The 25,760-nt window shown below is 45.4% G+C and overlaps 1 protein-coding gene across 1 annotated transcript in view; it reads left to right on the forward strand.

Moving 5' to 3' along the window:
• LOC310786752 (von Willebrand factor A domain-containing protein 7-like) overlaps positions 1-25,760 on the forward strand; it is a 74,768-nt gene that overhangs the window by 22,936 nt on the left and 26,072 nt on the right. The window contains exons 7-9 of the mRNA XM_083648028.1: positions 18,102-18,280; positions 23,829-23,944; positions 24,057-24,173. Of these exons, the coding sequence (XP_083504154.1) occupies positions 18,102-18,280; positions 23,829-23,944; positions 24,057-24,173 (412 nt within the window). The remainder of the gene's footprint in view (positions 1-18,101; positions 18,281-23,828; positions 23,945-24,056; positions 24,174-25,760) is intronic.

Here is a 25,760-nt window from a genome sequence, read left to right on the forward strand (position 1 = left end):
GTCCTGGTAGTGACGGTTATACAGGAGAATTCTACAAGGAGTTCAGAGACCAGCTCATTCCAACCTTGACAAAGACTTTTAACTGGGCATTGCAGCAAGGAACCTGGGCAGAAACATGGGACACATCAATCATCTCAGTCATACATAAAGAAGGAAAAAATCCAACAGAGTGTTCTTCATACAGGCCTATTTCATTGTTAAACTTAGACCACAAAATACTGAGTGGGATACTAGCGGATAGACTTAAGAAAATAGTCCCAAGTATCATTAACACAGATCAAACTGGTTTTATTACAGATAGACAAATAGCAGACAATGTAAGACGCACCTTGAATATAATAGAACATGTCAATAACTCACGAAGACAAACAGTGCTTCTCACTCTTGATGCAGAAAAGGCCTTCGACCGGGTCCTCTGGCCATACATTTTTGAATCTTGTAAAGGCTTTGGTTTTAACAACACATTCATTAAATGGATTAAAGCTATGTATCATAAACCCAAAGCATCGGTCAGAGTCAATGGAACAATCTCAAGGGCTTTTGACTTGCACAGAGGGACGAGGCAAGGGGATCCTTTGTCACCTTTGATTTTTGCTCTCAGTATCGAACCTCTTGCAGAAAGTATCCGACAACAGCGTGGGATAGAGGGGGTAAAAATAGCCGACCAGGAACATAAACTGGCGCTATACGCAGACGACATTATTTTATACATTAATAACCCAGAGAGATCACTTCCGCCGTTAATGAGTACTATTAGCACTTATAGCAATATGTCAGGTTATAAATTGAATGTACAAAAATCCGAGGCTATGACTCTGGGGGACCCGGTTTCGTCAAAAGTAAAAAGGATGTTCAAATGGAAGTGGGACCAGGAGAGAATTAAATACCTTGGTATTGTCATCCCTAAGAAGTTAGAATTTTTATTTAAATATAATTTTGGGAACCTAGAGTCACAGCTCAAAGATGATATAAATAGATGGAAGATGTTACCATTGACACTGGCCAGTAAAATTGATGTGATTAGAATGAATGTGCCACGTTTTTTATTTCTTTTTCAGATGCTTCCCCTTGTAATTGAAAGTGTAATGTTTAAGCAATGGGATACAATATTTACAAGATTTCTGTGGAATGGTAACAAAGTTAGGATTAAACTCAAAACATTGAAACTGTCCAAGGAAAGAGGCGGACTTGCGTTCCCAGATGTTAAGAAGTACTATCTTGCAGCACAAATCCAGGCGATTCGAACCTGGATGCAAGAAAACTCTACTGCCAAATTGAGATCAATGGAAGTAAATCTAATAGAAAATCACCCCATAAATATAGCCCTGGGGGTAAAAAGAAAGGTAATAAATAGGACCGAAAATATCTGTGTTAATAATACGTTAAAAAATTGGAAAAAAAGATGTACAATATTAAAACTTGATGGAGATCTGTTAGCTCTGAGGGAGATAGAAAGAGACCCAGAATTTACACCCAATAAGATGGACAAAACATTTCACCTTTGGAAGCAGAAAGGCCTAATTTTCTTTGGACAGTTCTTTAACACATTCAGTGCCAAGGACGTCTGTGCACGTCCTAAAAAAAAGTAACGTTCAGTGCCAAGGACGTCTGTGGACGTCCTAAAATCATAATTCATATTATTCCATAATTCTGCTGTTTAAGGTCGTACCCAGCCAGTGAGCATGAATCCCTTCAAGGGATCACACGGCGCCACCTTAAACATCGTCACAGGAGCTGCTCCACCCACCTCAGATCCTTTACTTTGTACAGGAGACAGCGGAGAAAGCCGTGGAAACCGATGCATGCTTTCTGCTAGAGCCGTATATATTGCTCCGTCTACAGCGAGAGTGGGCTCGGCTGCATCCGCGCTCACAACTGAGCTCTTATGCTTCTATCTATCTCCACACGATCCGAAGCCGAACGGGCCAAGCCTTTTCGTTCAGTCGCGTTTGCCAGCGCGCATCATTTCCTTGATGCCCATCAAGGAAATGATGCGCGCAGCAAAGCTGGGATCTGTCCGGGGCAAAAACGAGTCGAGAAAGCAAACTCTGTGCGTGTGGGAGGAGCCCGCAGCTCAGAGGTGGAGAGGGGGGGGGGGGGGGGGGGGGGAGAGGGGTGTGTGGCTGCACAGAAACCACACCACACGCCACCACATCAGAAAACACCAGCCAGAGTCAGTGAATGTGCTCGAAATTAGAGTGCAAAAGGTATTCATAAAAGAGGCTATATCTTGGAAAGAAAAAAAAAACGACAGAAAACCCTTGAAAGTGCACTTTTTTGAGAGGCTGTAATTTCATAATGGAACTGTCTAGAAACAAAATTTCTTCTTTGGAAGAAGCAGGAGTGTTCAATCTTTCATTAAAGTCCAGCCCCGTTAATATAGCCATAATAGAAAAAATTCTATAGCTGTATTCAACTGAATGGAAGTGAATCTGGCACAGGCTCCAGACAATTTTACTGAAGCGCTGTGGCACTGAATGTGTTAACAGTGATGGAGTTGTGTCTTTCGATGATCTTTCCCTTAAATATGAACTACCGCATTCACATTTTTACCGCTTCCTCCAAGTTAGGAGCTACATAGGAGATAGTCAGATGCGGAATAAAACTGCTGATGAAGTACATCCCATAATTAAATTTATTTTGAAAAATCATAGTAAATTTAGAATAAATAATCAAATCTCTGTGGTTTACAAATTTCTTACAAACGTTGATAGACTGGAGGAAGTAAGGGCAAAGGAAAAGTGGAAAGAGGAATTAGAAATCGATATCAGAAGATGAATGGAGGGAAATGAATATTAATACTCATAAAACAACAAATTCACTCTTCTGGAGGGAGTTCTCTTGGAAGGTACAACTCCATTACTTTATAACACCAGCCCAGCAAGCGAAATATGATCACAAGATTACTCCAAAGTGCTGGAGAAATTGTGGGGACTATACTGCGAACCTCTCTCACATACTGTGGTCCTGCCCAGTATTAAAATCATTCTGGGAAACAATACACCGGGAGATCGAGTCGATTATGAAAGTAATTGTAGCACTTCCTTACCCCTAGTGATTACACAGGGTAGTGCTCCTGAGTCCTTTGATGTATAATACCATACACTAATCCCTTTAGGTTGTTTTTTATTTATCCTCTTTGCGTTACCCCTTAATTTATCCCCGAACATGGACCATCTGGATCTCAGTAAGTACCCTTTAAAATATTATCCTTTAAAATATTAATTAACTATGTATTACTATTATCCAATTATCTATGACTATTCATGAAACCCCTATGGCTAATGGCTAATGGCTAATAAATGCTAACAATATCCCCTTTTCCTTCCTTTGCAGCAATCAATCCCAGGTAAGTAACCCTTAACCCCAGAAATGATGTCACAAACCAGGTAAGTATATAAAAATAAACTCTACTTTACTGGAAAATGATTAGCAGTTACATAACAAATGTCAATGAAATAAATGAAATCAAATACAGTGTTGCCTCTTCTTTCAGACATACCATCCAGCAATAAATCACATCATGGAAATAAAACAATAAACGGTAGGCTATGCAGTTAGTCCAAACTCAAAATGTGCAAATCCACCTTTAAACACTCAATATAAGGCCTTGGTGTACACCTACTAACCCCCCTACGTTGCAGTACTGTACGCTCGGGTACGTAGTGGCTTGAATGCCTCTTCACTCCGTGGAGCAGTGAATAAACAGTACCTGTTACCGTGGCGATTGAAGAGTGTCCGTGCGTCCGCCAGCAGACAAAACCTGGTGATTGGCGGGTGAGAATGGATAGGAGCGAGGCGAAGCAGGTCCGTTGTCGCTCTCCTCAAGGACGTCAGCGGCAGGCAGTTGAGCAGGCAGTTGAGCAGGCAGGCTCGTTGACTTCCCCCGACGACGGCTTGACTCTGCGCTCCTTGCCGGGCACAGACCGAAGTCAGTAATTAATTAACGTCGGTAACCGCGGCACTCACAATGTCTGGCAATGCCAGTTAACACGACGTGCCTCCACTACACCTCGCTGATGCAGCAGCTTGACTGTCCTACCGTGTTAAACTAGCCGTAAAACACGGGAAACTGGGCAGTCGTCCTCTCCAACTTGGCTCAAACACAGTCCAAGTAGCCCGGCCGTTTTCCTCGCGGCTTCCCGGTCCGTCCTTGCTTGACTCCCGCAGCACACGACACAAATGCCGGCTAACTATGACTTGTTCAGCTAGCTCACTCGTGGAAAACCCGATCCTTCATACAACACAGATCCTCTCTCCTCCACGTCCAAACGCCTTCTGCCTCTCTGCTCCTGCACCGGTCCTCTGCTCCGCCCCTCGCTCCAGCCTCTCCACCAATCCCCATCCTCCATTCTTGCTGCAGCGCCTGAGTACCTCCCACTGCGGCAAAATCCCACCAATCATGGCCTGAGTATTATGGGATGTCGGATTATTATGGGATGCCATGAGAAACAAGAAGTCCGTATCCCCTCCCACAATGCATTGCAATCCCCACAGACTTTTAAAGTGACAGTGGTCAGAAACACAGGTGAAAAGAAACACAGGTGAATGTTAAGCTTGCACAATCAAACATTAATAAATAAAATAGCTTATTAAACAGCTTTTGCCATAAACAAAATATAAAACTATAACTAAACCCGTTATTTTAACCCAGGGTTACACCCTCCCCCCTCTTAAATGTGAATGCCCCCATTCACTTAACTACTTCGGGTACAAGGAAGGTTCCCCAAGTAATTCGAGCTGTCTCTAGCAGACATTTGAGAAGGGCATGAGCAACCTCAGGTCCACTGTCCTTTGCCTGAATCGTAACACCCACCCCCCGATGTATGATGGTAATGGGCTGGTCCTGTGACTGCCCTAGCTCATCATAAGTAAGTTTGACCACAGGCTTGATCTTACGTTTGGCTACTGGCTCAGCAGGGTTGGGCTCTGGCTCAGATTCTACTCCCTCCTCCTCGCTAATCTGTTCCTCCTCCTCACTTACCGAGTCGGCCTCAGGATCACCCTCAGGATCGTGGTCTGAACCCTCAGCCAATTCACTTACCTCATCCTCATCAGGATCACCCGTGTCATCAGACGGTGGTTCCTCTGGAGCTGGAATGTTAATTTCAGGTTTCCTCCTAACCCTAGTGCCCTGTTTCAACCCCCCGACCAGGTACTCTCCGTACGAGACCTGGGGCTCTCCCCACTCTGATTCTGAAGAGGAATCAGACACAAGCTCCCCCACCTCCTGCTCGCGGACCGGCGGCGGATACGTCTTTGGTGGTTCCCTCTTTCGCATAGAGCGGGTTACTGGCCTCACTGGGTCAGGTTCACTCTCTGTCCTCGGCAGCCTTACTAACTGTCCGATAGGTAAGAGATGGTCGCGGTGGATCGTTTTCATGGACCCATGTCCATCCTCTGGCTTTATGCGGTAAACCGGTAAGTTAGGTAACTTCCCTGCCACTACATAAGGAAGGGAGCTCCACCGGCTCTGCAACTTATGCTTTCCTCTCAACCCTAGGTTTTTAAGAAGGACCCTATCCCCAGGTTCCAAGGTCTGGAAACCTACTCTCTTATCATAGGCCTTCTTGTTCCTCTGATGGGTTTTATCGGCTTCGTCTACAGGCTAGTTTAAACGCCTTCCGCAAGTCATCCTTCAGCTTAGCAACATACCTACTATGATGTCCACCATCCTCCTCATCAGGAAACGTACCAAAACAGACATCTACCGGCAACCTCGCTTCTCTCCCAAACATTAAGTAATACGGGGAATAACCCGTCGCATCACACTTGGTGCTGTTGTACGCATGAACCAGGTACGTCACATGCTGGCTCCATTTCCGCCGTTTCTCCCGGCTCAGGGTGCCCAACATGGAAAGAAGAGTCCGGTTGAATCTCTCTGGCTGTGGATCTCCTTGAGGGTGGTAAGGTGTCGTACGCAATTTGCGTATGCCCAACATCGTCAGCATCTCTTTGATGAGCTTGCTCTCGAAGTCGCGTCCCTGATCCGAATGGATCCTCGCAGGCAGCCCATAATGAATGAAGTATTTGTCGACGAGAACCTTGGCCACCGTCAGGGCCTTTTGATTCTTGGTCGGAAAAGCTTGGGCGTACCGCGTGAAATGGTCGGTTACGACTAATACGTTACAAATTCCTTTGGAGTCTGGCTCCATCGACAAGAAATCTATACAGACTAAGTCCATCGGCCCACTACTAACGATCTGATGTAATGGAGCGGCTCGCTGACACGGACTCTTACGGGTGACACACTCACCACAGTTTTTAATGTACTGCTCTGTGTCCCAGGCCATGCGAGGCCAGTAAAACCTAGATCTCACCAGATCTGTGGTTCTGTCTATCCCTAAATGTCCTAGGTCATGGTGCAGGGACTTCAAGACAATGGCTCTGAACTCGGCTGGCAAGACTAACTGCGAAACCACCTCTCCGGTAGGTTTCTTACTCTGCCTATGGAGCAAACCATCCTTTAGCACCAGCTTACCCACTTCCTTCTTCATCAGCTTCAAGTCTGCACTCATCTCGCCTTCGACCGGCCACTTTCCACTTTTTAAAGCTTGTAAGACCGGTCCGATTACCTTGTCATTGCTCTGCGCAGTGACTAGCTCTGGCCGAGACAATTGTCCTGGAGTGCTCACATCCACTCGCGTGGGAAAAGCATAAATGTCCGGGACACACTCAGGAGGAGCGCCTAGCTGTTCAATGTACCTGGGTGGCAGTACCGGAGAACCTCGGTCACATATGCGCTTGAAAATGGAAAGAACCCCCGACTTTGGGATGGTTCCCCAACCCCCTTTGTCTTCCTCTTTAGACACTTGTCGCGACAGCAGGTCGGCATCAATGTTGTTTCTGCCTGGCCTGTACAAGATATCGAAGTCGTAGCTGGACAGGTTGGCCAGCCAACGATGTCCTGTGGCGTTGAGCTTCGCCGTGGTCAGTACGTATGTCAGCGGATTGTTATCCGTACGCACGGTGAATTTGGCCCCATACAAGTAATCGTGGAATTTATCCACAACCGCCCATTTCAGGGACAGGAACTCAAGCTGGTGGATGGGATAGTTTCTCTCTGCTGCACTCAACTTTCGGCTGGCGAATGCCACCGGCCTCAAGCCCTCTGGATACTCCTGATAAAGTACAGCCCCCAAGCCAGATAGACTCGCGTCCACATGAAGACTGTACGGCTTGTTGGGGTCCGCGAATGCCAAAACCGGAGCATTGGTGAGGCGATTGATGATGTTATGAAACGCTTGGGTGCAATCGAGGGTCCATCGGTCACCAAAAGGTTCCGACTCGTCAAAGTAAGGTGGGTCAAGTCCGGGTTTGGGTTTCTTCCCACGTTTCGACGTCTTGGGTTTCCTCCCCTTCTGCGTGGGGGGATAACCCTTGGTCAGTTCGGTCAGGGGACGGACAATGGAGGAGTAATTGCTGATGAACCGACGGTAATAACCGCAAAACCCCAGGAAAGATCGCAAGGTCTTCAAGTCGGTGGGTTGCGGCCAAGTGGTTACAGCCTCGATCTTGGCTGGATCGGTCGCCACACCCTCGGCGGACACGATGTGCCCTACATACTTTACCTTGGGCTGGCAGAACTGACACTTGTCTAGCGAGATCTTCAACCCCACCTCCTGGAGTCGGTCCAACACCTTCAAGAGTCTCTCCTCATGTTCCTCCAAAGTCTTCCCGAAGATGATCAAGTCATCCAGGTAGACTAGAACCTGCAAGAGGTTCATGTCTCCTACTGCCTTCTCCATCAACCGTTGGAACGTCGCGGGGGCCCCAGTGATGCCTTGTGGCATTCGTTCGAACTGGTAAAACCCCAACGGGCAGATGAAGGCAGTTTTCTCCTTATCTTCCTCCTTCATGGCTATTTGATAGTAGCCGCTTCTCAAGTCTAACACTGAGAACCACTGACTCCCTGACAGGCAATCTAGGGCATCATCGATTCTGGGTGTGGTGTACTGATCAGGTATGGTCCGACTGTTCAACGTGCGGTAGTCGATACACATTCTAACTTTGCCACTCTTTTTCCTAGCTATCACTATGGGTGATGCGTATGGGCTCCTAGACTCCTTTATTATGCCCGCGGCCAACAACTCCTGTATGTGCCTCCGCACATCGTCAATGTCAGCTGGGGCAAGGCGTCGCGACCTCTCTCTGAAAGGCCGGTCATCAGCTAGGCGAATGGTGTGCTCTACACCCTTTGCCAATCCCACATCCCACTCGCTTAGTGAGAAAACATCAGCCCTTTGATTTAGCTTCTGCCTTATTCTTTTTTTCCATTCTTCCGATATTTGAGAGTCCCCAAAGTCAATGCTAGCGGCATCAAACCCCTCTGCGTGGACGGGCTCTGGCTTTTGCACAGACTTTACTACATCGGTGGGGTATAGGTAACCGATGATCGTGCCCTCAGCTATAGCTACTTCTCTTCGGGACTCATTCTGTAGCAACACCGTGAACTTTTTGGTGTCGACTGCGTAGCGTGGCACTACCATAGGAGTCAACAACACCCCGCCTGGGAGAGGGTCATTAGGAGCAACATCCACCATTAAGATCTCTTTATCCACTGGCTGTTCGAACTCCACATGACAGAGAGCCGGGCAACTGGCCCCAGGCGGCAACACTAATGCACCTGGCCCGAACCATGTTACATACCCAACCTCTTCATCCTCACTGTTCTGCAGCAATGTGTCGGCGCCCACTGGTGTGTCAGCTAGGCAGTCACCATTTACTCCCCGTGTGCTAGCCACATTGACTCCCACCGTTTCCCCATACAGCCTGGCCAAACGCTTAGGCAGACTCGCCTTGGCGTTCGTCCCGATTATGATGGGTATTTGATCTGGGCCTCGCGGCGTGGGGCAGACCAAAGCCATCACCGATATGGTTGTGGGCGTGTCCGTTACTTTCTGTGGGAATTCCATTTCTACCACTACGTAACCTCGATAAGGGTAGCTCGACTCACTGAGGCCCCATATGTCTAGGCCTCCTACAGGGTAGATAGGAACGTTTGACATGTGTGTGTCATACCACTGCTCAAATATTATAGTGACCTGCGAGCCACTGTCCAACAAAGCCTCACACTGGTGCCCATTTATTATCACTGTCTCAACCGAGGGAGGCCCGATTAAGCCCTTGGGAATGTTGCTGGCTTTCCAGGTGTCTACTGCGCTCTTCTTGGCATGACAAGTGACCTTGTCAGGGTTTTCGGCAGAATTAGGTCTCGCCGGGTAGGGACCTCTCGCTTTTTTCAACGATTGCAGTAACTTCTGAATGACTTTACTCTGATTTTCCGGGTTCCTACACTTACCGGCATAGTGGCCGTTTTCACCACAGCGGTAACAATATTGCTCTTCTGAATCAGCAGGTGGCCTCCGTGGTGGTGGGCGGGAGGCGGTCCTAGTCGTCTCTACCGGCAACGCTGCCACGGGCACTTCTGCGGCCTGGTACTGTTTGTTCTCCACCTTTTGTTGCAGGCGTTTCACTTGCTTCTTTAAAGCAGTCATTTCCGGATCGCTCCGGGTCTCTGAACTAGGGGCAGGGCTAACTGGCACCTGTGGCTCCCTATTCGCTGGTTGAGGGGAAGCAGCTGTTGCCATAGCAGCACACATCTCCTTAACCTCCTTTAACTCGGCCCTCAGACTCTGGATCTCAGCCTTCTTATCTGCATAATCAGACTGAGCCTGTACAGCGTGCACGGACGGTCTAAGCTTGGTTCTGGAAGCCTCATACTCCTCTTCAGCACGTACCTCCTTTAACAACTGGAGAAAGGTAGGCGGCAGTGCCCTCCTTTCCCTCAGCCTGAGGTTCACTAGCATAAGGTCGGCAGCTACAGCCCCTCGTAGCAGTTGCTCTAACCGCACCCTATCTGCGTCCCCTGGCAGTACACCACCTCGCTGAACCACTTTATTTAAGGCCCTTTCCAGGCGCCTCAAGAACTCTGAGAGTCTCTCCCTAGGCTGTTGCTGTAGCAAGCGAAAAGCAAAATGGAGATCCTCTCCCAACTCAACCGTTCCAAACACCTGTTCCAGGGCTTCCAGGCATTGTTCCGGACTTACCTCTGGGTCACTGGCTCGTGCGGCCCTCACTATGTCTAGTGCTGGACCTCTGAGGCTTTCCGTTAGACGTCGTCTTTTTTCTTTACGGGAGCAATCACTCTCTTCAACCAAGAATTTGGCCTGCTCCAACCATGACTCGAATGGCTCTTCACCTGCTGGTACTGGCAGGTTACCCGAGAACTGGCGTAGACGCCTGTAATTCGCTTGCTCGCCACCAGGTTTAGCCTTGTTTAAAATTTCCCCCAGCGCGCGCAATACGGGATCTGTGGAGGTAACCGTAGCATCCGTAGCAGGGTAATAATCAGGGAGATCATCTATTGACTTACCTTCAGCTTTAAGGAAGCTTCTCAGCTTCTCCTCAAAGTCATCCACAGGGGCAGGCGGGGAGTCCTTGACCACTATGAGGGTCCAAGGATCAGACCCGTCCTCTGGCACCACCTCAGAAGGCACAGCTTCCTTAGTCAGATCTGACTCACATTCACACAGTAGCATGTACTTACCTCGTGCTTTGTTGAAAGTCCGACCTCTGACTTTTAAACGACCCAAACATTTAACTGTCTGTAGGACTTCTTCTACATCGCTAAATGATAGGTCATCTGGTATTAAAACCAAAAGAGCGTGAGTCTCCGTTATAGTCTCACCTCTGGCCCATCCCTGTAACTCTGCTACTAACTCCAGCTGTTCAGCCATGTTTGCTACGTCAATACTTCAATAATAAAGCACCACACTATCACTATATTACTTTGTATATACTGTACTAAAGTTAGCACCTAAACCATTGAAAACTATTTATTCCTTTTCTAGCCACTAATACGGGATTATTTTTACTCTAAACGCAAGAGGAACCCAGCGGTGCCTCCATTTTATGTAGCACTTCCTTACCCCTAGTGATTACACAGGGTAGTGCTCCTGAGTCCTTTGATGTATAATACCATACACTAATCCCTTTAGGTTGTTTTTTATTTATCCTCTTTGCGTTACCCCTTAATTTATCCCCGAACATGGACCATCTGGATCTCAGTAAGTACCCTTTAAAATATTATCCTTTAAAATATTAATTAACTATGTATTACTATTATCCAATTATCTATGACTATTCATGAAACCCCTATGGCTAATGGCTAATGGCTAATAAATGCTAACAATATCCCCTTTTCCTTCCTTTGCAGCAATCAATCCCAGGTAAGTAACCCTTAACCCCAGAAATGATGTCACAAACCAGGTAAGTATATAAAAATAAACTCTACTTTACTGGAAAATGATTAGCAGTTACATAACAAATGTCAATGAAATAAATGAAATCAAATACAGTGTTGCCTCTTCTTTCAGACATACCATCCAGCAATAAATCACATCATGGAAATAAAACAATAAACGGTAGGCTATGCAGTTAGTCCAAACTCAAAATGTGCAAATCCACCTTTAAACACTCAATATAAGGCCTTGGTGTACACCTACTAACCCCCCTACGTTGCAGTACTGTACGACGCTCGGGTACGTAGTGGCTTGAATGCCTCTTCACTCCGTGGAGCAGTGAATAAACTGTACCTGTTACCGTGGCGATTGAAGAGTGTCCGTGCGTCCGCCAGCAGACAACACCTGGTGATTGGCGGGTGAGAATGGATAGGAGCGAGGCGAAGCAGGTCCGTTGTCGCTCTCCTCAAGGACGTCAGCGGCAGGCAGTTGAGCAGGCAGTTGAGCAGGCAGGCTCGTTGACTTCCCCCGACGACGGCTTGACTCTGCGCTCCTTGCCGGGCACAGACCGAAGTCAGTAATTAATTAACGTCGGTAACCGCGGCACTCACAATGTCTGGCAATGCCAGTTAACACGACGTGCCTCCACTACACCTCGCTGATGCAGCAGCTTGACTGTCCTACCGTGTTAAACTAGCCGTAAAACACGGGAAACTGGGCAGTCGTCCTCTCCAACTTGGCTCAAACACAGTCCAAGTAGCCCGGCCGTTTTCCTCGCGGCTTCCCGGTCCGTCCTTGCTTGACTCCCGCAGAACACGACACAAACGCCGGCTAACTATGACTTGTTCAGCTAGCTCACTCGTGGAAAACCCAATCCTTCATACAACACAGATCCTCTCTCCTCCACGTCCAAACGCCTTCTGCCTCTCTGCTCCTGCACCGGTCCTCTGCTCCGCCCCTCGCTCCAGCCTCTCCACCAATCCCCATCCTCCATTCTTGCTGCAGCGCCTGAGTACCTCCCACTGCGGCAAAATCCCACCAATCATGGCCTGAGTATTATGGGATGTCGGATTATTATGGGATGCCATGAGAAACAAGAAGTCCGTATCCCCTCCCACAATGCATTGCAATCCCCACAGACTTTTAAAGTGACAGTGGTCAGAAACACAGGTGAAAAGAAACACAGGTGAATGTTAAGCTTGCACAATCAAACATTAATAAATAAAATAGCTTATTAAACAGCTTTTGCCATAAACAAAATATAAAACTATAACTAAACCCGTTATTTTAACCCAGGGTTACATAATGTTCCCATTGGATGCTAGATATTATCTCCTTGGCATTAGTCCTTTACAAATGCCAGAAGAAAAAGACAAATACCTGGCAAGAATCCTCAGAATCACCGCACTGAAAACAATTACACGTAACTGGCGTCAGACACACAAACCACAAATACAGGCATGGAGGGATTTGATTAATCAAGTCTACACTATGGAAAGGATAACTTACGCAATTAGAAATCAAAGGTACACAGCCGATAGTAGATGGAGTAAATGGATGGAACACAGCAATCATTAATTTGGGGGGAAAAAAAAAAAAAGTATGTAAGTGTGTATGTATATGTATGTAGGTGTATATATATATATGTGTATATGTGTGTGTGTATGTACGTATATATGTATGTATAGGTATGTAAATAGTACTTAATGAGTATATCCTGAGTCTTGTACTAAAGTCTGGGCTGGTGTTAAATGTTGGATGACAGGTGTTTCGACGGTGTATAGTGAACCAGTCCCTCCAGGTTTTCCCATCTCGTGCCTACCTGGTGGGACTGATAAATGATTTGCAATCAGTTACAACTTACTGACGTATACTGTATTGTTATGGCTTTATTTTTATTTATTTTATTATTATTATTTTCTTTCTTTTTCCCCTTTTTTCTGTCTTTTTCTTTTTGTGGTTGTTGTTGTTGTCAAGGTAGGCAGTCTGTTGTATGTTTGTGTAGCCTGATGTGGGGCCAGCCTGACCTGACCAAAGTTCAGGCCTGGCTGAAATGCATTAAAACATCTTAAGGATCGGGCCAAATTTGCAAAAAACGCCTATGCAATGCATACCCAAAGTAAATTGAAAGCTATTCTTGAACCATTTGTAGCTGATGCATAGTTTTGGCCTCTTTTGAAAGGAAACACCTCAGAATTTCTTCCACAACAGTCAGAATTACTCCAACTGCTACTGTCATAGAGTTACACAGGTTTGACCACACTGAAATAAACGTTTTTTTAGTGTTCGTCTGAATTATTTTGCAAACAGATGCCTGCAGATGACTGTAGCTGGCAGTTATTAGCTGGAAAACACAATGGGGCCATAGCCTGAAGTCTTTCCTAGTTTAGGTCCAAAAATCTAAACAATAACACAGAAAATGAGTGTTTTACACATGTTTTTCTAATGATATTTTTAGGCGGATTTCAAAAAAGGACATTTGGAGACACTTGGTACCCACAGTCACATTCCTATGATAAAATGCTATAACTTTTGAACGCTTCAACGTACAGTCATAATCTTGGGCTCTAATGAAAGGTTACACATAGAGTAACTGAATCATAAACATATTATGCTGCATTTTCCCCTTTGTGAAACTAAAGTTTGTGCATACAACGGAGTCAGTACAAGTGCTATGGTAGAAAAGCCGTTTTTATTCAGACTAGGGTTGTCAAAAGTATCAACACTGAAGATTTGAAACAGATACTAAGATGTCATAAGAGACATTGTGAAATCATCAATATTGTCAGGCATGGTGACATCATCAGTGATGTCATAATAGGGATTGTGACATCAGTGATGTCATAAATCATGTTATGACATCATATGTTTTGAACTATTGTCTGTAAAATAGAGTTTGTGAAAAAAAGCTGTAAGAGCTGGAGGGGCTGTGCGTACGTAGCTGTATTTATGAGCCGGGGTCCTGGTGGATTGGCCGGTCTGAAAGTTGGCTGTGGGGGTGTTATGTCTGGATCATTGACATCATTCCACCGGTCAGACCGGTCGTCTGCTGCCAGCAAAACCTCTCTGGGAATGGACAGGGAGCTCGTCCTCACTGTCCAGCTCGTCCTCACTGTCCGGCTCCTCCAATCTTGGCTGCTTGACAGGCTCCCACTCCTCATCTTCATCTTCAACAGATGATTGCCTGTTATATGAAAATAAACATCACTTAGTCATTTTCAAAACTAGAGAAAACGTTTTTTTTTTTTTACAGCACACCCTAACATACTGTATCAGCTGATCACACAATAACACACACACCCCTTTCCGCTAATGCTCATTTAGTACTGCTAATTGTGAAAGCTAAACTAAACAGTTTTAGTAGGCTGTAGGTCAGAGCCCAAATAGTAACCTGTTGACACACACACACACACACACACACACCCCTAATGCTCATTTAGTACTGCTTGTGGAAGCTAAATAAACACATAGTTTTAGTAGGCTGTAGGTCAGAGCCCAAATAGTGACCTGTTGATTGTAATAAACGCACAAATTGCAAGTCAAGATTCACGTCATCTATGTCCCGTTAGTATATTTATATAGAAACACCGTAATATAATAAAATACTCACGTGTCCAGTGTAATGTCCTCTCCTTCGCCCTCGCCCAATGTACAAATTGGTCGCTTTCGTTTTCCTCCTCGCAGTCTCTTCGGCTTTGAGAACAAGTTCCAGTGGGTCTCCAGTTGTAAAAGTTGTTTTTGACATTATCCCAACTCCACCAAACTCACACCAAACCATAAAACGAGAGAGAACAGTCGAGAAGCAAGCTACAAGCTGGTTTACGCACGGTTACGCACCGACCATCTAATTAGCGCACACGTGTGGAAATATCAGCGTGACTTTACGCAGGTCTTACGCAGCGAGATACACAGAGCATCATGTTGAAGGGACTCTTTCACCAAGGACACGGCTTTATCAGAATTTTAGTGGCTACTCGAACTGTCAATCATTTTCAGCGTCAGTTGTGATTGGACCAGTCGTTGAGAGGCGGAACCAGCTGACGTCACGTTTTCACAACTGAAGCTAGTTGGCTGTTTGAGCTTATATCCCGAGATTGGAAGCATATAATAGGCCAAGCATGGTGTCAATCAAACGACGACAAGCATAGCTTTCAAACGGTATAGTGGTTCAGTATATACTAAGACAATGGGCGCCAGCAGAGGGCAGTGAACACGTTTTAATGTGTGGCGGCCCACCTGTAACCTTGCTTGCAAGATGGATAACCTCGCGAGATCTGAAGAGATTCTCTCGACTGTTGTAGTGAAACAATGGAGTGGAGCTATACCGTCCATCTGGCAGCGTCAGGTTAGCCCACCTGTGGGCCGCCGATCCTTAAGAGGTTAAATAAAAAGTATAAAAAAAAAAAAAAAATCCACTTTAGCGGTTGGCTGTCTATAGAGGCAAATCAGAGAGAAAGACATTTCATTCGATAGGGTGATGTCTACACCAACACAATCAAAGTTTACATCTGTTGCCCAAATAATCTCTTTGCAGGCAAGGGTGCTCTTAATGTAGAGTAATACACCCCCACCTTTACCCTTAATCCTGTCCTTCCTGAAAACATTGTATCCTGGCATGGATACAAGGGCTTCTGGAGAGGAATGTTTCAGCCAGGATTCTGATATTCCTAGACAATCAATATTCAGGAGATGCTCTAATTGTTCACGTTTGTTTCCAAGACTGCAAATGTTTATGTGTCCACACAAAAGTCCCTTTGGCTTGCTCCGTGGATCCCAGACAATATTAGCTTGGTTAAGAGTACAAAACAGTTTTGAGCCACGGTGCTTTTTTAGAGCTGGATTTCTGGATTTTACCTCAGGTTCGCCTCATAGTTCTCCATAGATTCCATAGATGTTAACATCACAAATGTGTTGTAAGTAATCTATACACTTTTAGTAAATCAAGTGTTCCTCACCTGTTATAAATGATGTGTAAAGCATTTACAATTAATTTACAAGGCTTTCTGCATCCCCTAATCTAAAGTGTAAACCATTCATCACACATATTATGTTACATACAAGGGGGTAGCTCTGCCAAAATTGAAGCCAATGTGAAAGTGCACTTAAACCTGCATTCTTTTGAATGGCCTGCAGGGGGTCTGTGGACTTCTGGTTTTTAACGCCTCACGTATGGCATTTTGGTCATTGCCATCTTGGATCTCGACACAAGTCCAGGGGTTTCCCACAGAGCACGGCCTACTATTGGTCCGTGATCGGCGAGCTGTGTGATCAATGGACAAGCGACCTGTCAATCACGCCCCAAAACATCTCTAAAACTAACAAAATCTGAAACTAGCGATTGAGACCATAAACGCATTAGGAAAGTGTTTACTGAGGCCATACTGGAGGCTTCAAAACAGAAGTCCACAAACCAATGGGTCGCCCCCTGCAGGAAAAGAGGACACTTCCGCATTGGCTCCAATTTTGACAAACAAAGCTACCCCCTTGTATGTAACACATTTATGTGTGATGAATGGTTTACACTTTAGATTAGGGGATGCAGAAAGCCTCGTAAATGAATTGTAAATTATTTACACATCATTTACAGGTGAGGAACACTTCATTTACTAAAGGTTTATAGATGACTTACAACACATTTGTATTATGTTAACATAACATTTATTGATCATCTACAAATGTATATTCATGTTTTGTAAATGGTTAGTTCATCATTAACTAGTCTCGCTGGCGGGGGTACGGTGGTGCAGTGGTAAGCGCTGTCGCCTCACAGCTCGAAGGTCCTGGGTTCGATTCCCACCTGGGATGCTGTGAACGCTGAAGGAATGCGTGCCCGTCCGCATGTCCTCGAGTGCCCACCGCCCGGGTGGGGTCGTCAAAAGGGCCTTTCTGTGTGGAGTTTGCATGTTCTCCCCGTGCCCCCCGGGGGTTTCCTTCATATAGGAACCCCCTTCACCAAAACATGCAATATCCTGGTTGCTAATGTGGTTCCTCCTCTGGTCGTTAAGGGCGCCTGTTCAGAGGGAGGGGAACTGGTTGGAATAGCGTGATCCTCCCACGTGCTATGTCCTACCAGTGAAGCTTCCCCTGTCAGGTGAAAAGAAGCGGCTGGCTAACTGCCCATGTATCGGAGGAAGCATGGAGCCAGTTTCGGCTCTCCCCAGATCGGCAGAGGGTGGAGTAGCAACCAGGATAAATAAATTAATTAGCACTAATGGGGGATAAAAATGGGATTAAAAAAATCTGGGAAAAAAAAAAAAAAAAAAAAACTAGTCTCGCTGGCCAGCCTCCCCTCCCTACCGTGAGAGGAGTATGGCGCCGCGGAAACAGGCAACTGGGATAAGCCCTCCCCTGCTCTACAGCTGCTCTCCCATTGGAGCGACTGTTTCAGTCGCTGCCGGATGTCCGCTCCCGGCTTATTACAAGCGCTGTCATTGGCTCCGACCATGTCAATCAGAGCGGCTTCCACTCCCTCCGCCCTGCCGCCGCAGTGCCCTGCCGGCGCCGCCTCAGTGAAAACAACAACGCTAACTAGCTAGCAAGCTAACGGCAGAAACCTACACGCTAGCTCGTTGCTACACGCTGAAAATGGCAAATTGGATTGTTGGAAACTATTTTCCAAGGGCACTGCCGCTAAGCGCCGCCCATCGCAATCCCACTATGGAGACCTGCGGCGCCAGACTCCTCTCACGGTAGGGAGGGGAGGCTGGCCAGCGAGACTAATCATTAACTAAAGGCTTATCAATGACTTGGGCTACGACTGAACATTATTATAAAGTGTTACCAATACGTATAGTGCAGTTCATGTCTGTCTGTCTGTGTCTGTCTCTCTCTGTGTCTCATTCTTTCTTTCTCTTTCAGGATGATGGGGATCTCCAAAGGAAGATCCAATAAAGCTCTCTGTTTTGTGGTTGACACTACAAACAGCATGCGTGACGACATCGAGGCTGTGAAGAACGTCACGTCCTCTCTGGTCAACAGTAAAGTGGGAACAGACGACGAGCCCTCGGTCTACATTCTTGTTCCTTTCAATGATCCAGGTAGGATCTTAAAGCCTCAGACTGGACAACAATCCTGTCTATCTCTTTGCTTATGAAAGCAAGTAAGCATCTTCTGACTGCTTGCCTGTGAAACTGTTTAATGATCAAAATGGATCCAGGTAGTGTACAGTAGCAGGAGATTCCCTGCCTACCAACACGAGGGTCGCAGGTTCGCACCCCCGTGTTACCTCCGGCTTGGCCGGGCGTCCATACAGGCACGATTGGCTGTCTGCGGGTGGGGAGCCGGATTAGGGGTATGTGTCCTGGTCGCTGCACTAGCGCCGACTCTGGTCGGTCGGGGCGCCTGTTCGGGGCGGAAGGGAACTGGTGGGAATAGTGTGCTACGTGCTACGTCCTGCTGGTGAAGCTCCCCGCTTTCAGGTAAAAGAAGCGGCTGGTAACTGTGCATGTGTCGGAGGAAGCATGGTGCTAGTCTACAGCTCTCCCCAGATTGGTAGAGGGTGGAGCAGCGACCGGGGCAGCAAGGGGAAATTGGCCAAGTATAATCCGGGAGAAAATGGGGGGGGGAATTTGAAATAATAATAATAATAATAATAATAATAATAATAATAATAATAATAATAATAATAATAATAACAATAACAATAATAATAAAAATAAAAAGATCAAACTGGAAATAATTAACGTGCCATAACCATAATTGTAAAGCTGTATTGTTGGAATATTGTGATTGATCAAATAATCAACAATAGAGAGCCAAAGTCATGCCTACTTCCTGCTTCAGCATACAAACCAGCATCTGAAAAGTGAAAATGAGTGGTGGTGAACCACGAAAGACTTTTTTTTAATCCTGTTTAAATTGTGCCATGAAGTACACACATGGTTTTTCCTCAATTTAAAGTCCCTGGAAACCAGAAATATTTCTTTATTATTTAGCATATTGAGTTCATCCCATCACAGGACCCTATGTTAATAAGCCACCAGCCAAATTTGAACGATGATGAACGTCGCAAAGTATATACATTTAGGTTTGACAGTCATGGCAAAAGTCATGAGAAATGAGTTTTTAGAGTGTATTTTCTCCCGCGGACTGTGTGGGCGTGTCCCGTCTGCAGCAGTGAAATTTCTCTCTGTCCCTCTCAGAGGGAGAGAAGGAGAGAGAAGATAAGAGAGATTGGGTGTGTGTGTGTGTGTGTGTGTGTGTGTTCGCGCGTTGCTCCGCGCATAGCGTACTGAGAGGAAGAGATCTCTGTCCGTTCTTTGCCCCCACAGCGCTCGCTCAGTGTCTGTCTGTCTCCCTCCCACTTTGTGTGCTGTGTGCTTCTCTCTCTCTCTCTCTCTCTCTGTCTCTCTCTCTCTCTCTATCTCGGGACTAGTGAGAGAGAGAGAGAGCAGCATAGCGCTCGACACAGCCTGGTGACGCGAGGTTACTCACACACACACACACACACACACACACACACGCACACAGTAGGGCGGGTTGCGCGCGTGTACAAAGGTTATATAGAGCTTATGACGTCATAAGCTCCTGCATTTTAGCACCTCGCGCACTGCTCTCTTCAATGATGAAGTACCTTGTAAAAGCTTGTAGAAAAGTGTCGATTTTAAGGCTTTGGGTTGAAAGTAATGTATAATAATTTCGGAGGCACACAATTACTAACATAAGACCCTAAATAACATAGTTACCGTAGAACGTTTTTGTGGATTTTGGTTTCCAGGGACTTTAAAGATAACTTTGCATGTAAAACTGAAACGTAACATTTAGTTTTGTATGAAACCGCTCAATCAACGACATCTCTCGTCTCGTATGATATAGGCCTACGTCACAACACCAACATGGCCTGGTGGGAGGGAGAGTGACGTCATTTAAGCGACTGGTTGTGTGTAGACTTTCTGATTTATAACTTATAGTGCAGCAACCGTTTTACAACTTTCTTGACTTGGAAAGTTATCTTTTAAATTGACAATATGTACTACATGAATAAAAAATTATTGTCTCTCACCACCACTCATATTTTTTACGATGCTGGTTCGCATAGGGCCCTAGCGGAAGGTTTCTGACTTTGGCTCTCTATAGACTGTTTTAACTTGACAACAATAACAACCGTCACAACCCACCTGAATATCCGGTTTACTTCCTGTATAGCTGAGCGCAGGCTGATATTCGGCTCACATTAAATGTTAACGTCACAAGGTAGCCTATTTCGGTCTTTATGTCTTGTAGTAGTTAGTAGTAGTTGTTGTTGTTGATAGTTGCCATAACAACCACCCCTGTCGGAAAGACGTGCACACGCTGGGTAGTAAGCGTTGTTGTCCGGTCCGGAGCTAGCCTGAGAGGCTAATAAAAGCTACATGTCACAGAGTAAACTGACTTATCAGTACGTTATTGCATGCACAGGCCTATCTTTACATTTAAACGTATAGCAAAAATAGAAGTAGAAGTAGGCTATGTCAGTGTTTTCCGCTGAACAGCTGAGAAAGTGGACACTGTAAATAGTTAGCACTGTGAAGCTGATGCCATTCAGGTGGCGGTAGCATCATTTAAAGTCGAGCTGAACCCAGAAATGACTTTTCTTTTCTTTTAGTTCAAATACCTGGGTATACAGTGCACCTATTTAACTCATTGAGTGCCAAGGACGAGTATGTTCGTCAATTCGTTTAGTAACGTAGAGTGCCAAGGACGAGTATGTTCGTCAATTGCGTTTTTTGACGGTGGGACGTGGATCAAAGCCAGATCCATCTCCTGTGAAAGTATGGTGGATGTTGAATGTGTAAAAGCTATTTTAGGGACCCATTAGGTGGCGACAGTGCGCTCCAGATTAGAGAAAGGCGAGGAAAAAAGAGAGAAGAAGTCATGGGAAACGGAAATCGCATCGATATGCATAAGCATAACGTTAGCTGTGCCTGTGAACAGCAGTCAATCTGCTGCCACAATTGAGGTCCCCCGTCTCCGCTGCGATAGCCCCTCCATATGATTTAGTTGCCGACACCAGCGTCTTTCTGAAAAGTTACATTATTCTCAGCTGGGAGCCGGCGACAGGCTGTGAAAAAGCGGGGTGCAGCGCACTTTTCAGTGCAGAGAAAAAACGCACAGCAAACGCAGCAGAGCCCCAGAGACACTCCCACGGAGGAGGAGGAGGAGGGGGGTGGGGCACGCAGGGCACTACAGCATACAACCATTGACAGTAAACACAGACCCAGACAGCAGCAGGCTCGATGCACAGAGACAGGCAAACAAGCTAGAATATCTGATGCCCACCAGCAGTAAATCAAGACCAGCAAGAAGGTGTAGGGTCTGCGCACGCAGGGGCCAGCGCTGCTGGTTGCAGCTAAAAAATATTATTTGGCCAAACAAAATTCCTTTGTTTTCACTGTTTTATTGAAGGAAATTATTTTTGAGGTGTCATTACATCAGAAAATATTAGCTTCAGAGTCAATGATGTGCTTGAAATGCTTCCTTTCACAAAAGGCTGAATATCTCAGATTCTAAATTGAAACGTGTGTTTTTGGTGAAATCAACCTCTCCGGCTGATAACTAAAGAACGGAAAATGATATCAATAAACTTTTTTTTGCAGATGATAGAAGAGAGTCTCATCGTTCTTTGTGCGTGTTCGGTGTTTACATAGTAATATCACACAATATTCTGTGGGCCTCGAGAAAACGCTCTGAAACTCTGGCACTGGGAGCGTCCGTTCTCCAAAAGTGGCTGGCACTCAATGAGTTAATAATGTATGCAAAATAAATCACAAAAATCAAATTTCTTTAGTTTTTCACACTTTTCCACATCAAAAGTTCATTTTTCATGATTTTATTCATAACAGTAATCTACAGTTTGCTGACGTCACCTAGTACTATCAAATTTCTACCCCATTTCAACCAATCATATCACGACATGGCAGCTGTCAATCAAATCTTCATTTCAGGATAATTTTCTCTTCCAAATGAAAGAGAAAATGGCGCCTAGTGCCTGTCATCTGGCAGAATTCCTATCCCATAACTAACTACTAACTTGGCCAATTGTATGTTGATATACACAATAAAGAAAACGGTAATGCTTAAGAATGCAAAGAAATGTAACTGGCTCGTTAAAACTCGCATTCCAGGAATATTGTATTTACCGCAATAGCGATAATGGCGCACGCCTGAGAGCCTGGTTGTCAGGGGTCGCCCCTCGGAGATTACGGGCGGGCAACACCCATGGATCGGATTGTCCGCTCGTTCTGCACAGAATCAGCTGGCTGCCTGGTACTCGGCGGATCCCACTCGTGTAGCACGACAACACGCTGAATCCCACTCGATTTGGGGGTGGAACACGGCAGGATTGGCCAATGCCAAAGCCAGTGCCCAGAATTGTCAAATCAAATCATCGACACCCTATATGGTCCGCCTCTCAAACCTGTCATCTCAGACAAGATTTATTTTCAGTCTCCGACGCTCGCGCTCTTGCATTCCGTTCCGGTTCACTTCGACTTTTAAGGATGCCAACCGCCATGAAACACAGAAGAAGAAGCTGAGAAAAAGGAAGTGCTGTGGGGTTGCAGCTGGTGAAAACCATCTATAGGCCAATGCAGCAGAATCTAGTATGAAATCAAGCTAAAAATAATATCTCAAAAAGTATACATCACATCGCTTATATTTTGACATTGTGAGTGAGAGCAGAAGTAGCTAAAGGGCCCCATGTATACTGTATGTACAGTATGTAGTGTCAAAGTTTTGTGAACTGTCAGTTTTAAAATGTGTGAATTTAGTCAAAAGTACACTCAAGGCTGGCTCCACAGGGTCCCATTATAAAGGTTGAAAAAGTATCAAACTTAAACTGCAATTTCTCAAACAGTACAACATATTATTTAAAGCTGAATTAAGGTGATAGTCCTAAAAGTGGTGACTCATTTAAAGTTTGAATAGAGTGTCTAAAATGAACGGCAGTTGCACCCAGAGGTATAGTGAATCTGTTTTTTGTATGTATGTAACATGTATGGACATTACAGTGCATATAAGACTCATAAACCACTCAGCACAAGATGAAGGCTAACAATACATTTCTGTCTCCTATCTCCATGAGAACCTCAGACTAACAATACATTTATGTCTCCTATCTCCATGCGAACCTCAGACTAACAATACATTTCTGTCTCCTATCTCCATGTGATCCTCAGACTAACAATACATTTCTGTCTCCTATCTCCATGAGAACCTCAGACTAACAATACATTTCTGTCTCCTATCTCCATGTGATCCTCAGACTAACAATACATTTCTGTCTCCTATCTCCATGAGAACCTCAGACTAACAATACATTTCTGTCTCCTATCTCCATGAGAACCTCAGACTAACAATACATTTCTGTCTCCTATCTCCATGAGAACCTCAGACTAACAATACATTTCTGTCTCCTATCTCCATGAGAACCTCAGACTAACAATACATTTCTGTCTCCTATCTCCATGAGAACCTCAGACTAACAATACATTTCTGTCTCCTATCTCCATGAGAACCTCAGACTAACAATACATTTCTGTCTCCTATCTCCATGAGAACCTCAGACTAACAATACATTTCTGTCTCCTATCTCCATGAGAACCTCAGACTTCGGGCCGCTGACAAGGACCACAGACCCACATTTCTTCAAGAATACTATCACTTCACTGTCAGTAGCTGGAGGAGGCAGTGATTTAAAAGAACTGAGTCTATCAGGGCTTCAGGTGCTGTGACATGGGATACTTCAAAAATCTGTCCAGGTGATCGAGCTTATTAAATGTTGGTCAGATGGAAACTAAACCTCATATTGTCTGATATTATTTCTCCTTTGTGTAGCTGGCTTTAACTAGCGCACCTCCCAGTTCTGAGATCTTCCTCTTCACTGACGCCCCTGCTAAAGACAAACAGCTGAAGAGCACAGTGATTGCACTGATAGAGCGGACCACGACAGTGGTGAGTAGCTGCTGCTGCGTCAACTACTACTATACTGATGATAATAAGCAGAAATAGCATGAAGCCCATGGCACAGTGGTGTGGCCATTCACTTTAGGTACCTTAACAACACGGCTAATTGTTTCCAACATTGAATGGTTATATGTATAATATAATAATATAATATAATATATATATATTAAATGCTTATACCGTCTAACTCTAACCCATCCACATCCCCCCAGCCACTCCCCCTACCTAGTGTCCTCTAGTAAGAGAGTGGCGTCAGCGGAGGACCAAAATGCGAGACTCATAACCAATGAACAGCCAGGAATGGGTCTCGCGCTACTTTTGCATGCTAAAATAAAGCCGATAATGTACAATTTGATTCATTTCAAGGGATGAAAAACGTCTATTTTGCTGCAACTCAACAGTGCTGCTTTTTTTACTCAAGAGTTCCACTTTCTACTTCCTTGAAAAAAACTGGTCCATTGGAGTGAATGGAGATGTCGGAACTCTTCTATTATACGGCTCTGCCCCTACCCACCCCTCAATCCCAGACTCTGGCTACGTCCACACAGCAGGCACAAGTAGCCAGAATCTGAATCCCCCCCCCAAATCAGATTTTTTTGGAATGTGACCGCGGTGTAAACAGACATGTGGCCCATATCAGACTTCAATGAGACTTTGATGTCACTCCAGAGCGACATTTGTCACTATTCTGCGCTGGCAGGAGGGCCAGGCCACTCAGTAGTGATTACAGACATGGAGGACAGCTTCGACAGCTAGTCAGTGGAGGGACAGTGAAGTTTTAGACCTCATGAGCATTTGGGGTGACACTTCTGTGCAAGCAAAACTTGAGGGGTTGTATCGTAACCAGTTTGTGTTTGAAAGCATATCGAAAGAAATGGGCGAACGGGGGTACAGAAGAACGTGGCAGCAGCATAGGCGATTCTAGGCTTTGCAAACAGGGGTTGCACCACCAAGAAGGTAATAGGACTCCGACTGGGGGGTATCTAGGGGGGGCTGCGCTCCCCCTGGACAAAGACATTTTGTAAATTTTAAAGTAAAATGCATTAATCTGGTGCACTCTGAGAGCAAAATGAAGAGGCTAGTAGATATGATATAACTTGTCGCAGAACATCAATTTTGGTTTATTTGGTAAAAGTGGAACTGTATTCCATCTGGTTTCCTTCATTGTTCATGATTTTGTGGAAAGTATTCACTAAAGAGTCTATAGTGAATGCTGCTATTACCTTGTGTTTACTTTTGCTACTAAACCAACATCAGGACTGTGGGGCGGCTGTAGCTCTGGAGGTAGAGCGGGTTGTCCACTAATCACTTTGGATAAAAGAGGTTGGTGGTTCGATTCCCGCTTCCTCCAGTCTGCGTGTCGAAGTGTCGTAGTGCCGTAGACCCTGCATGGTAGCCTGCAGCCATCGGTGTGTGAATGGGTGAATGTACCTACTGATTGTAAAGCGCTTTGGATAAAAGCGCTATATAAATGCAGGCCATTTACCATTTACATCCAAGCAAGTTCTGACAGAGAGCAATACCATTGGACAAACACATTTGCATATCCCCCAGCATGCATTGTTCCTTCCAAAC

This window comes from Poromitra crassiceps (assembly GCF_964638095.1).
Source record: "Poromitra crassiceps genome assembly, chromosome: 1".
Lineage (NCBI taxonomy): Eukaryota > Metazoa > Chordata > Actinopteri > Beryciformes > Melamphaidae > Poromitra > Poromitra crassiceps.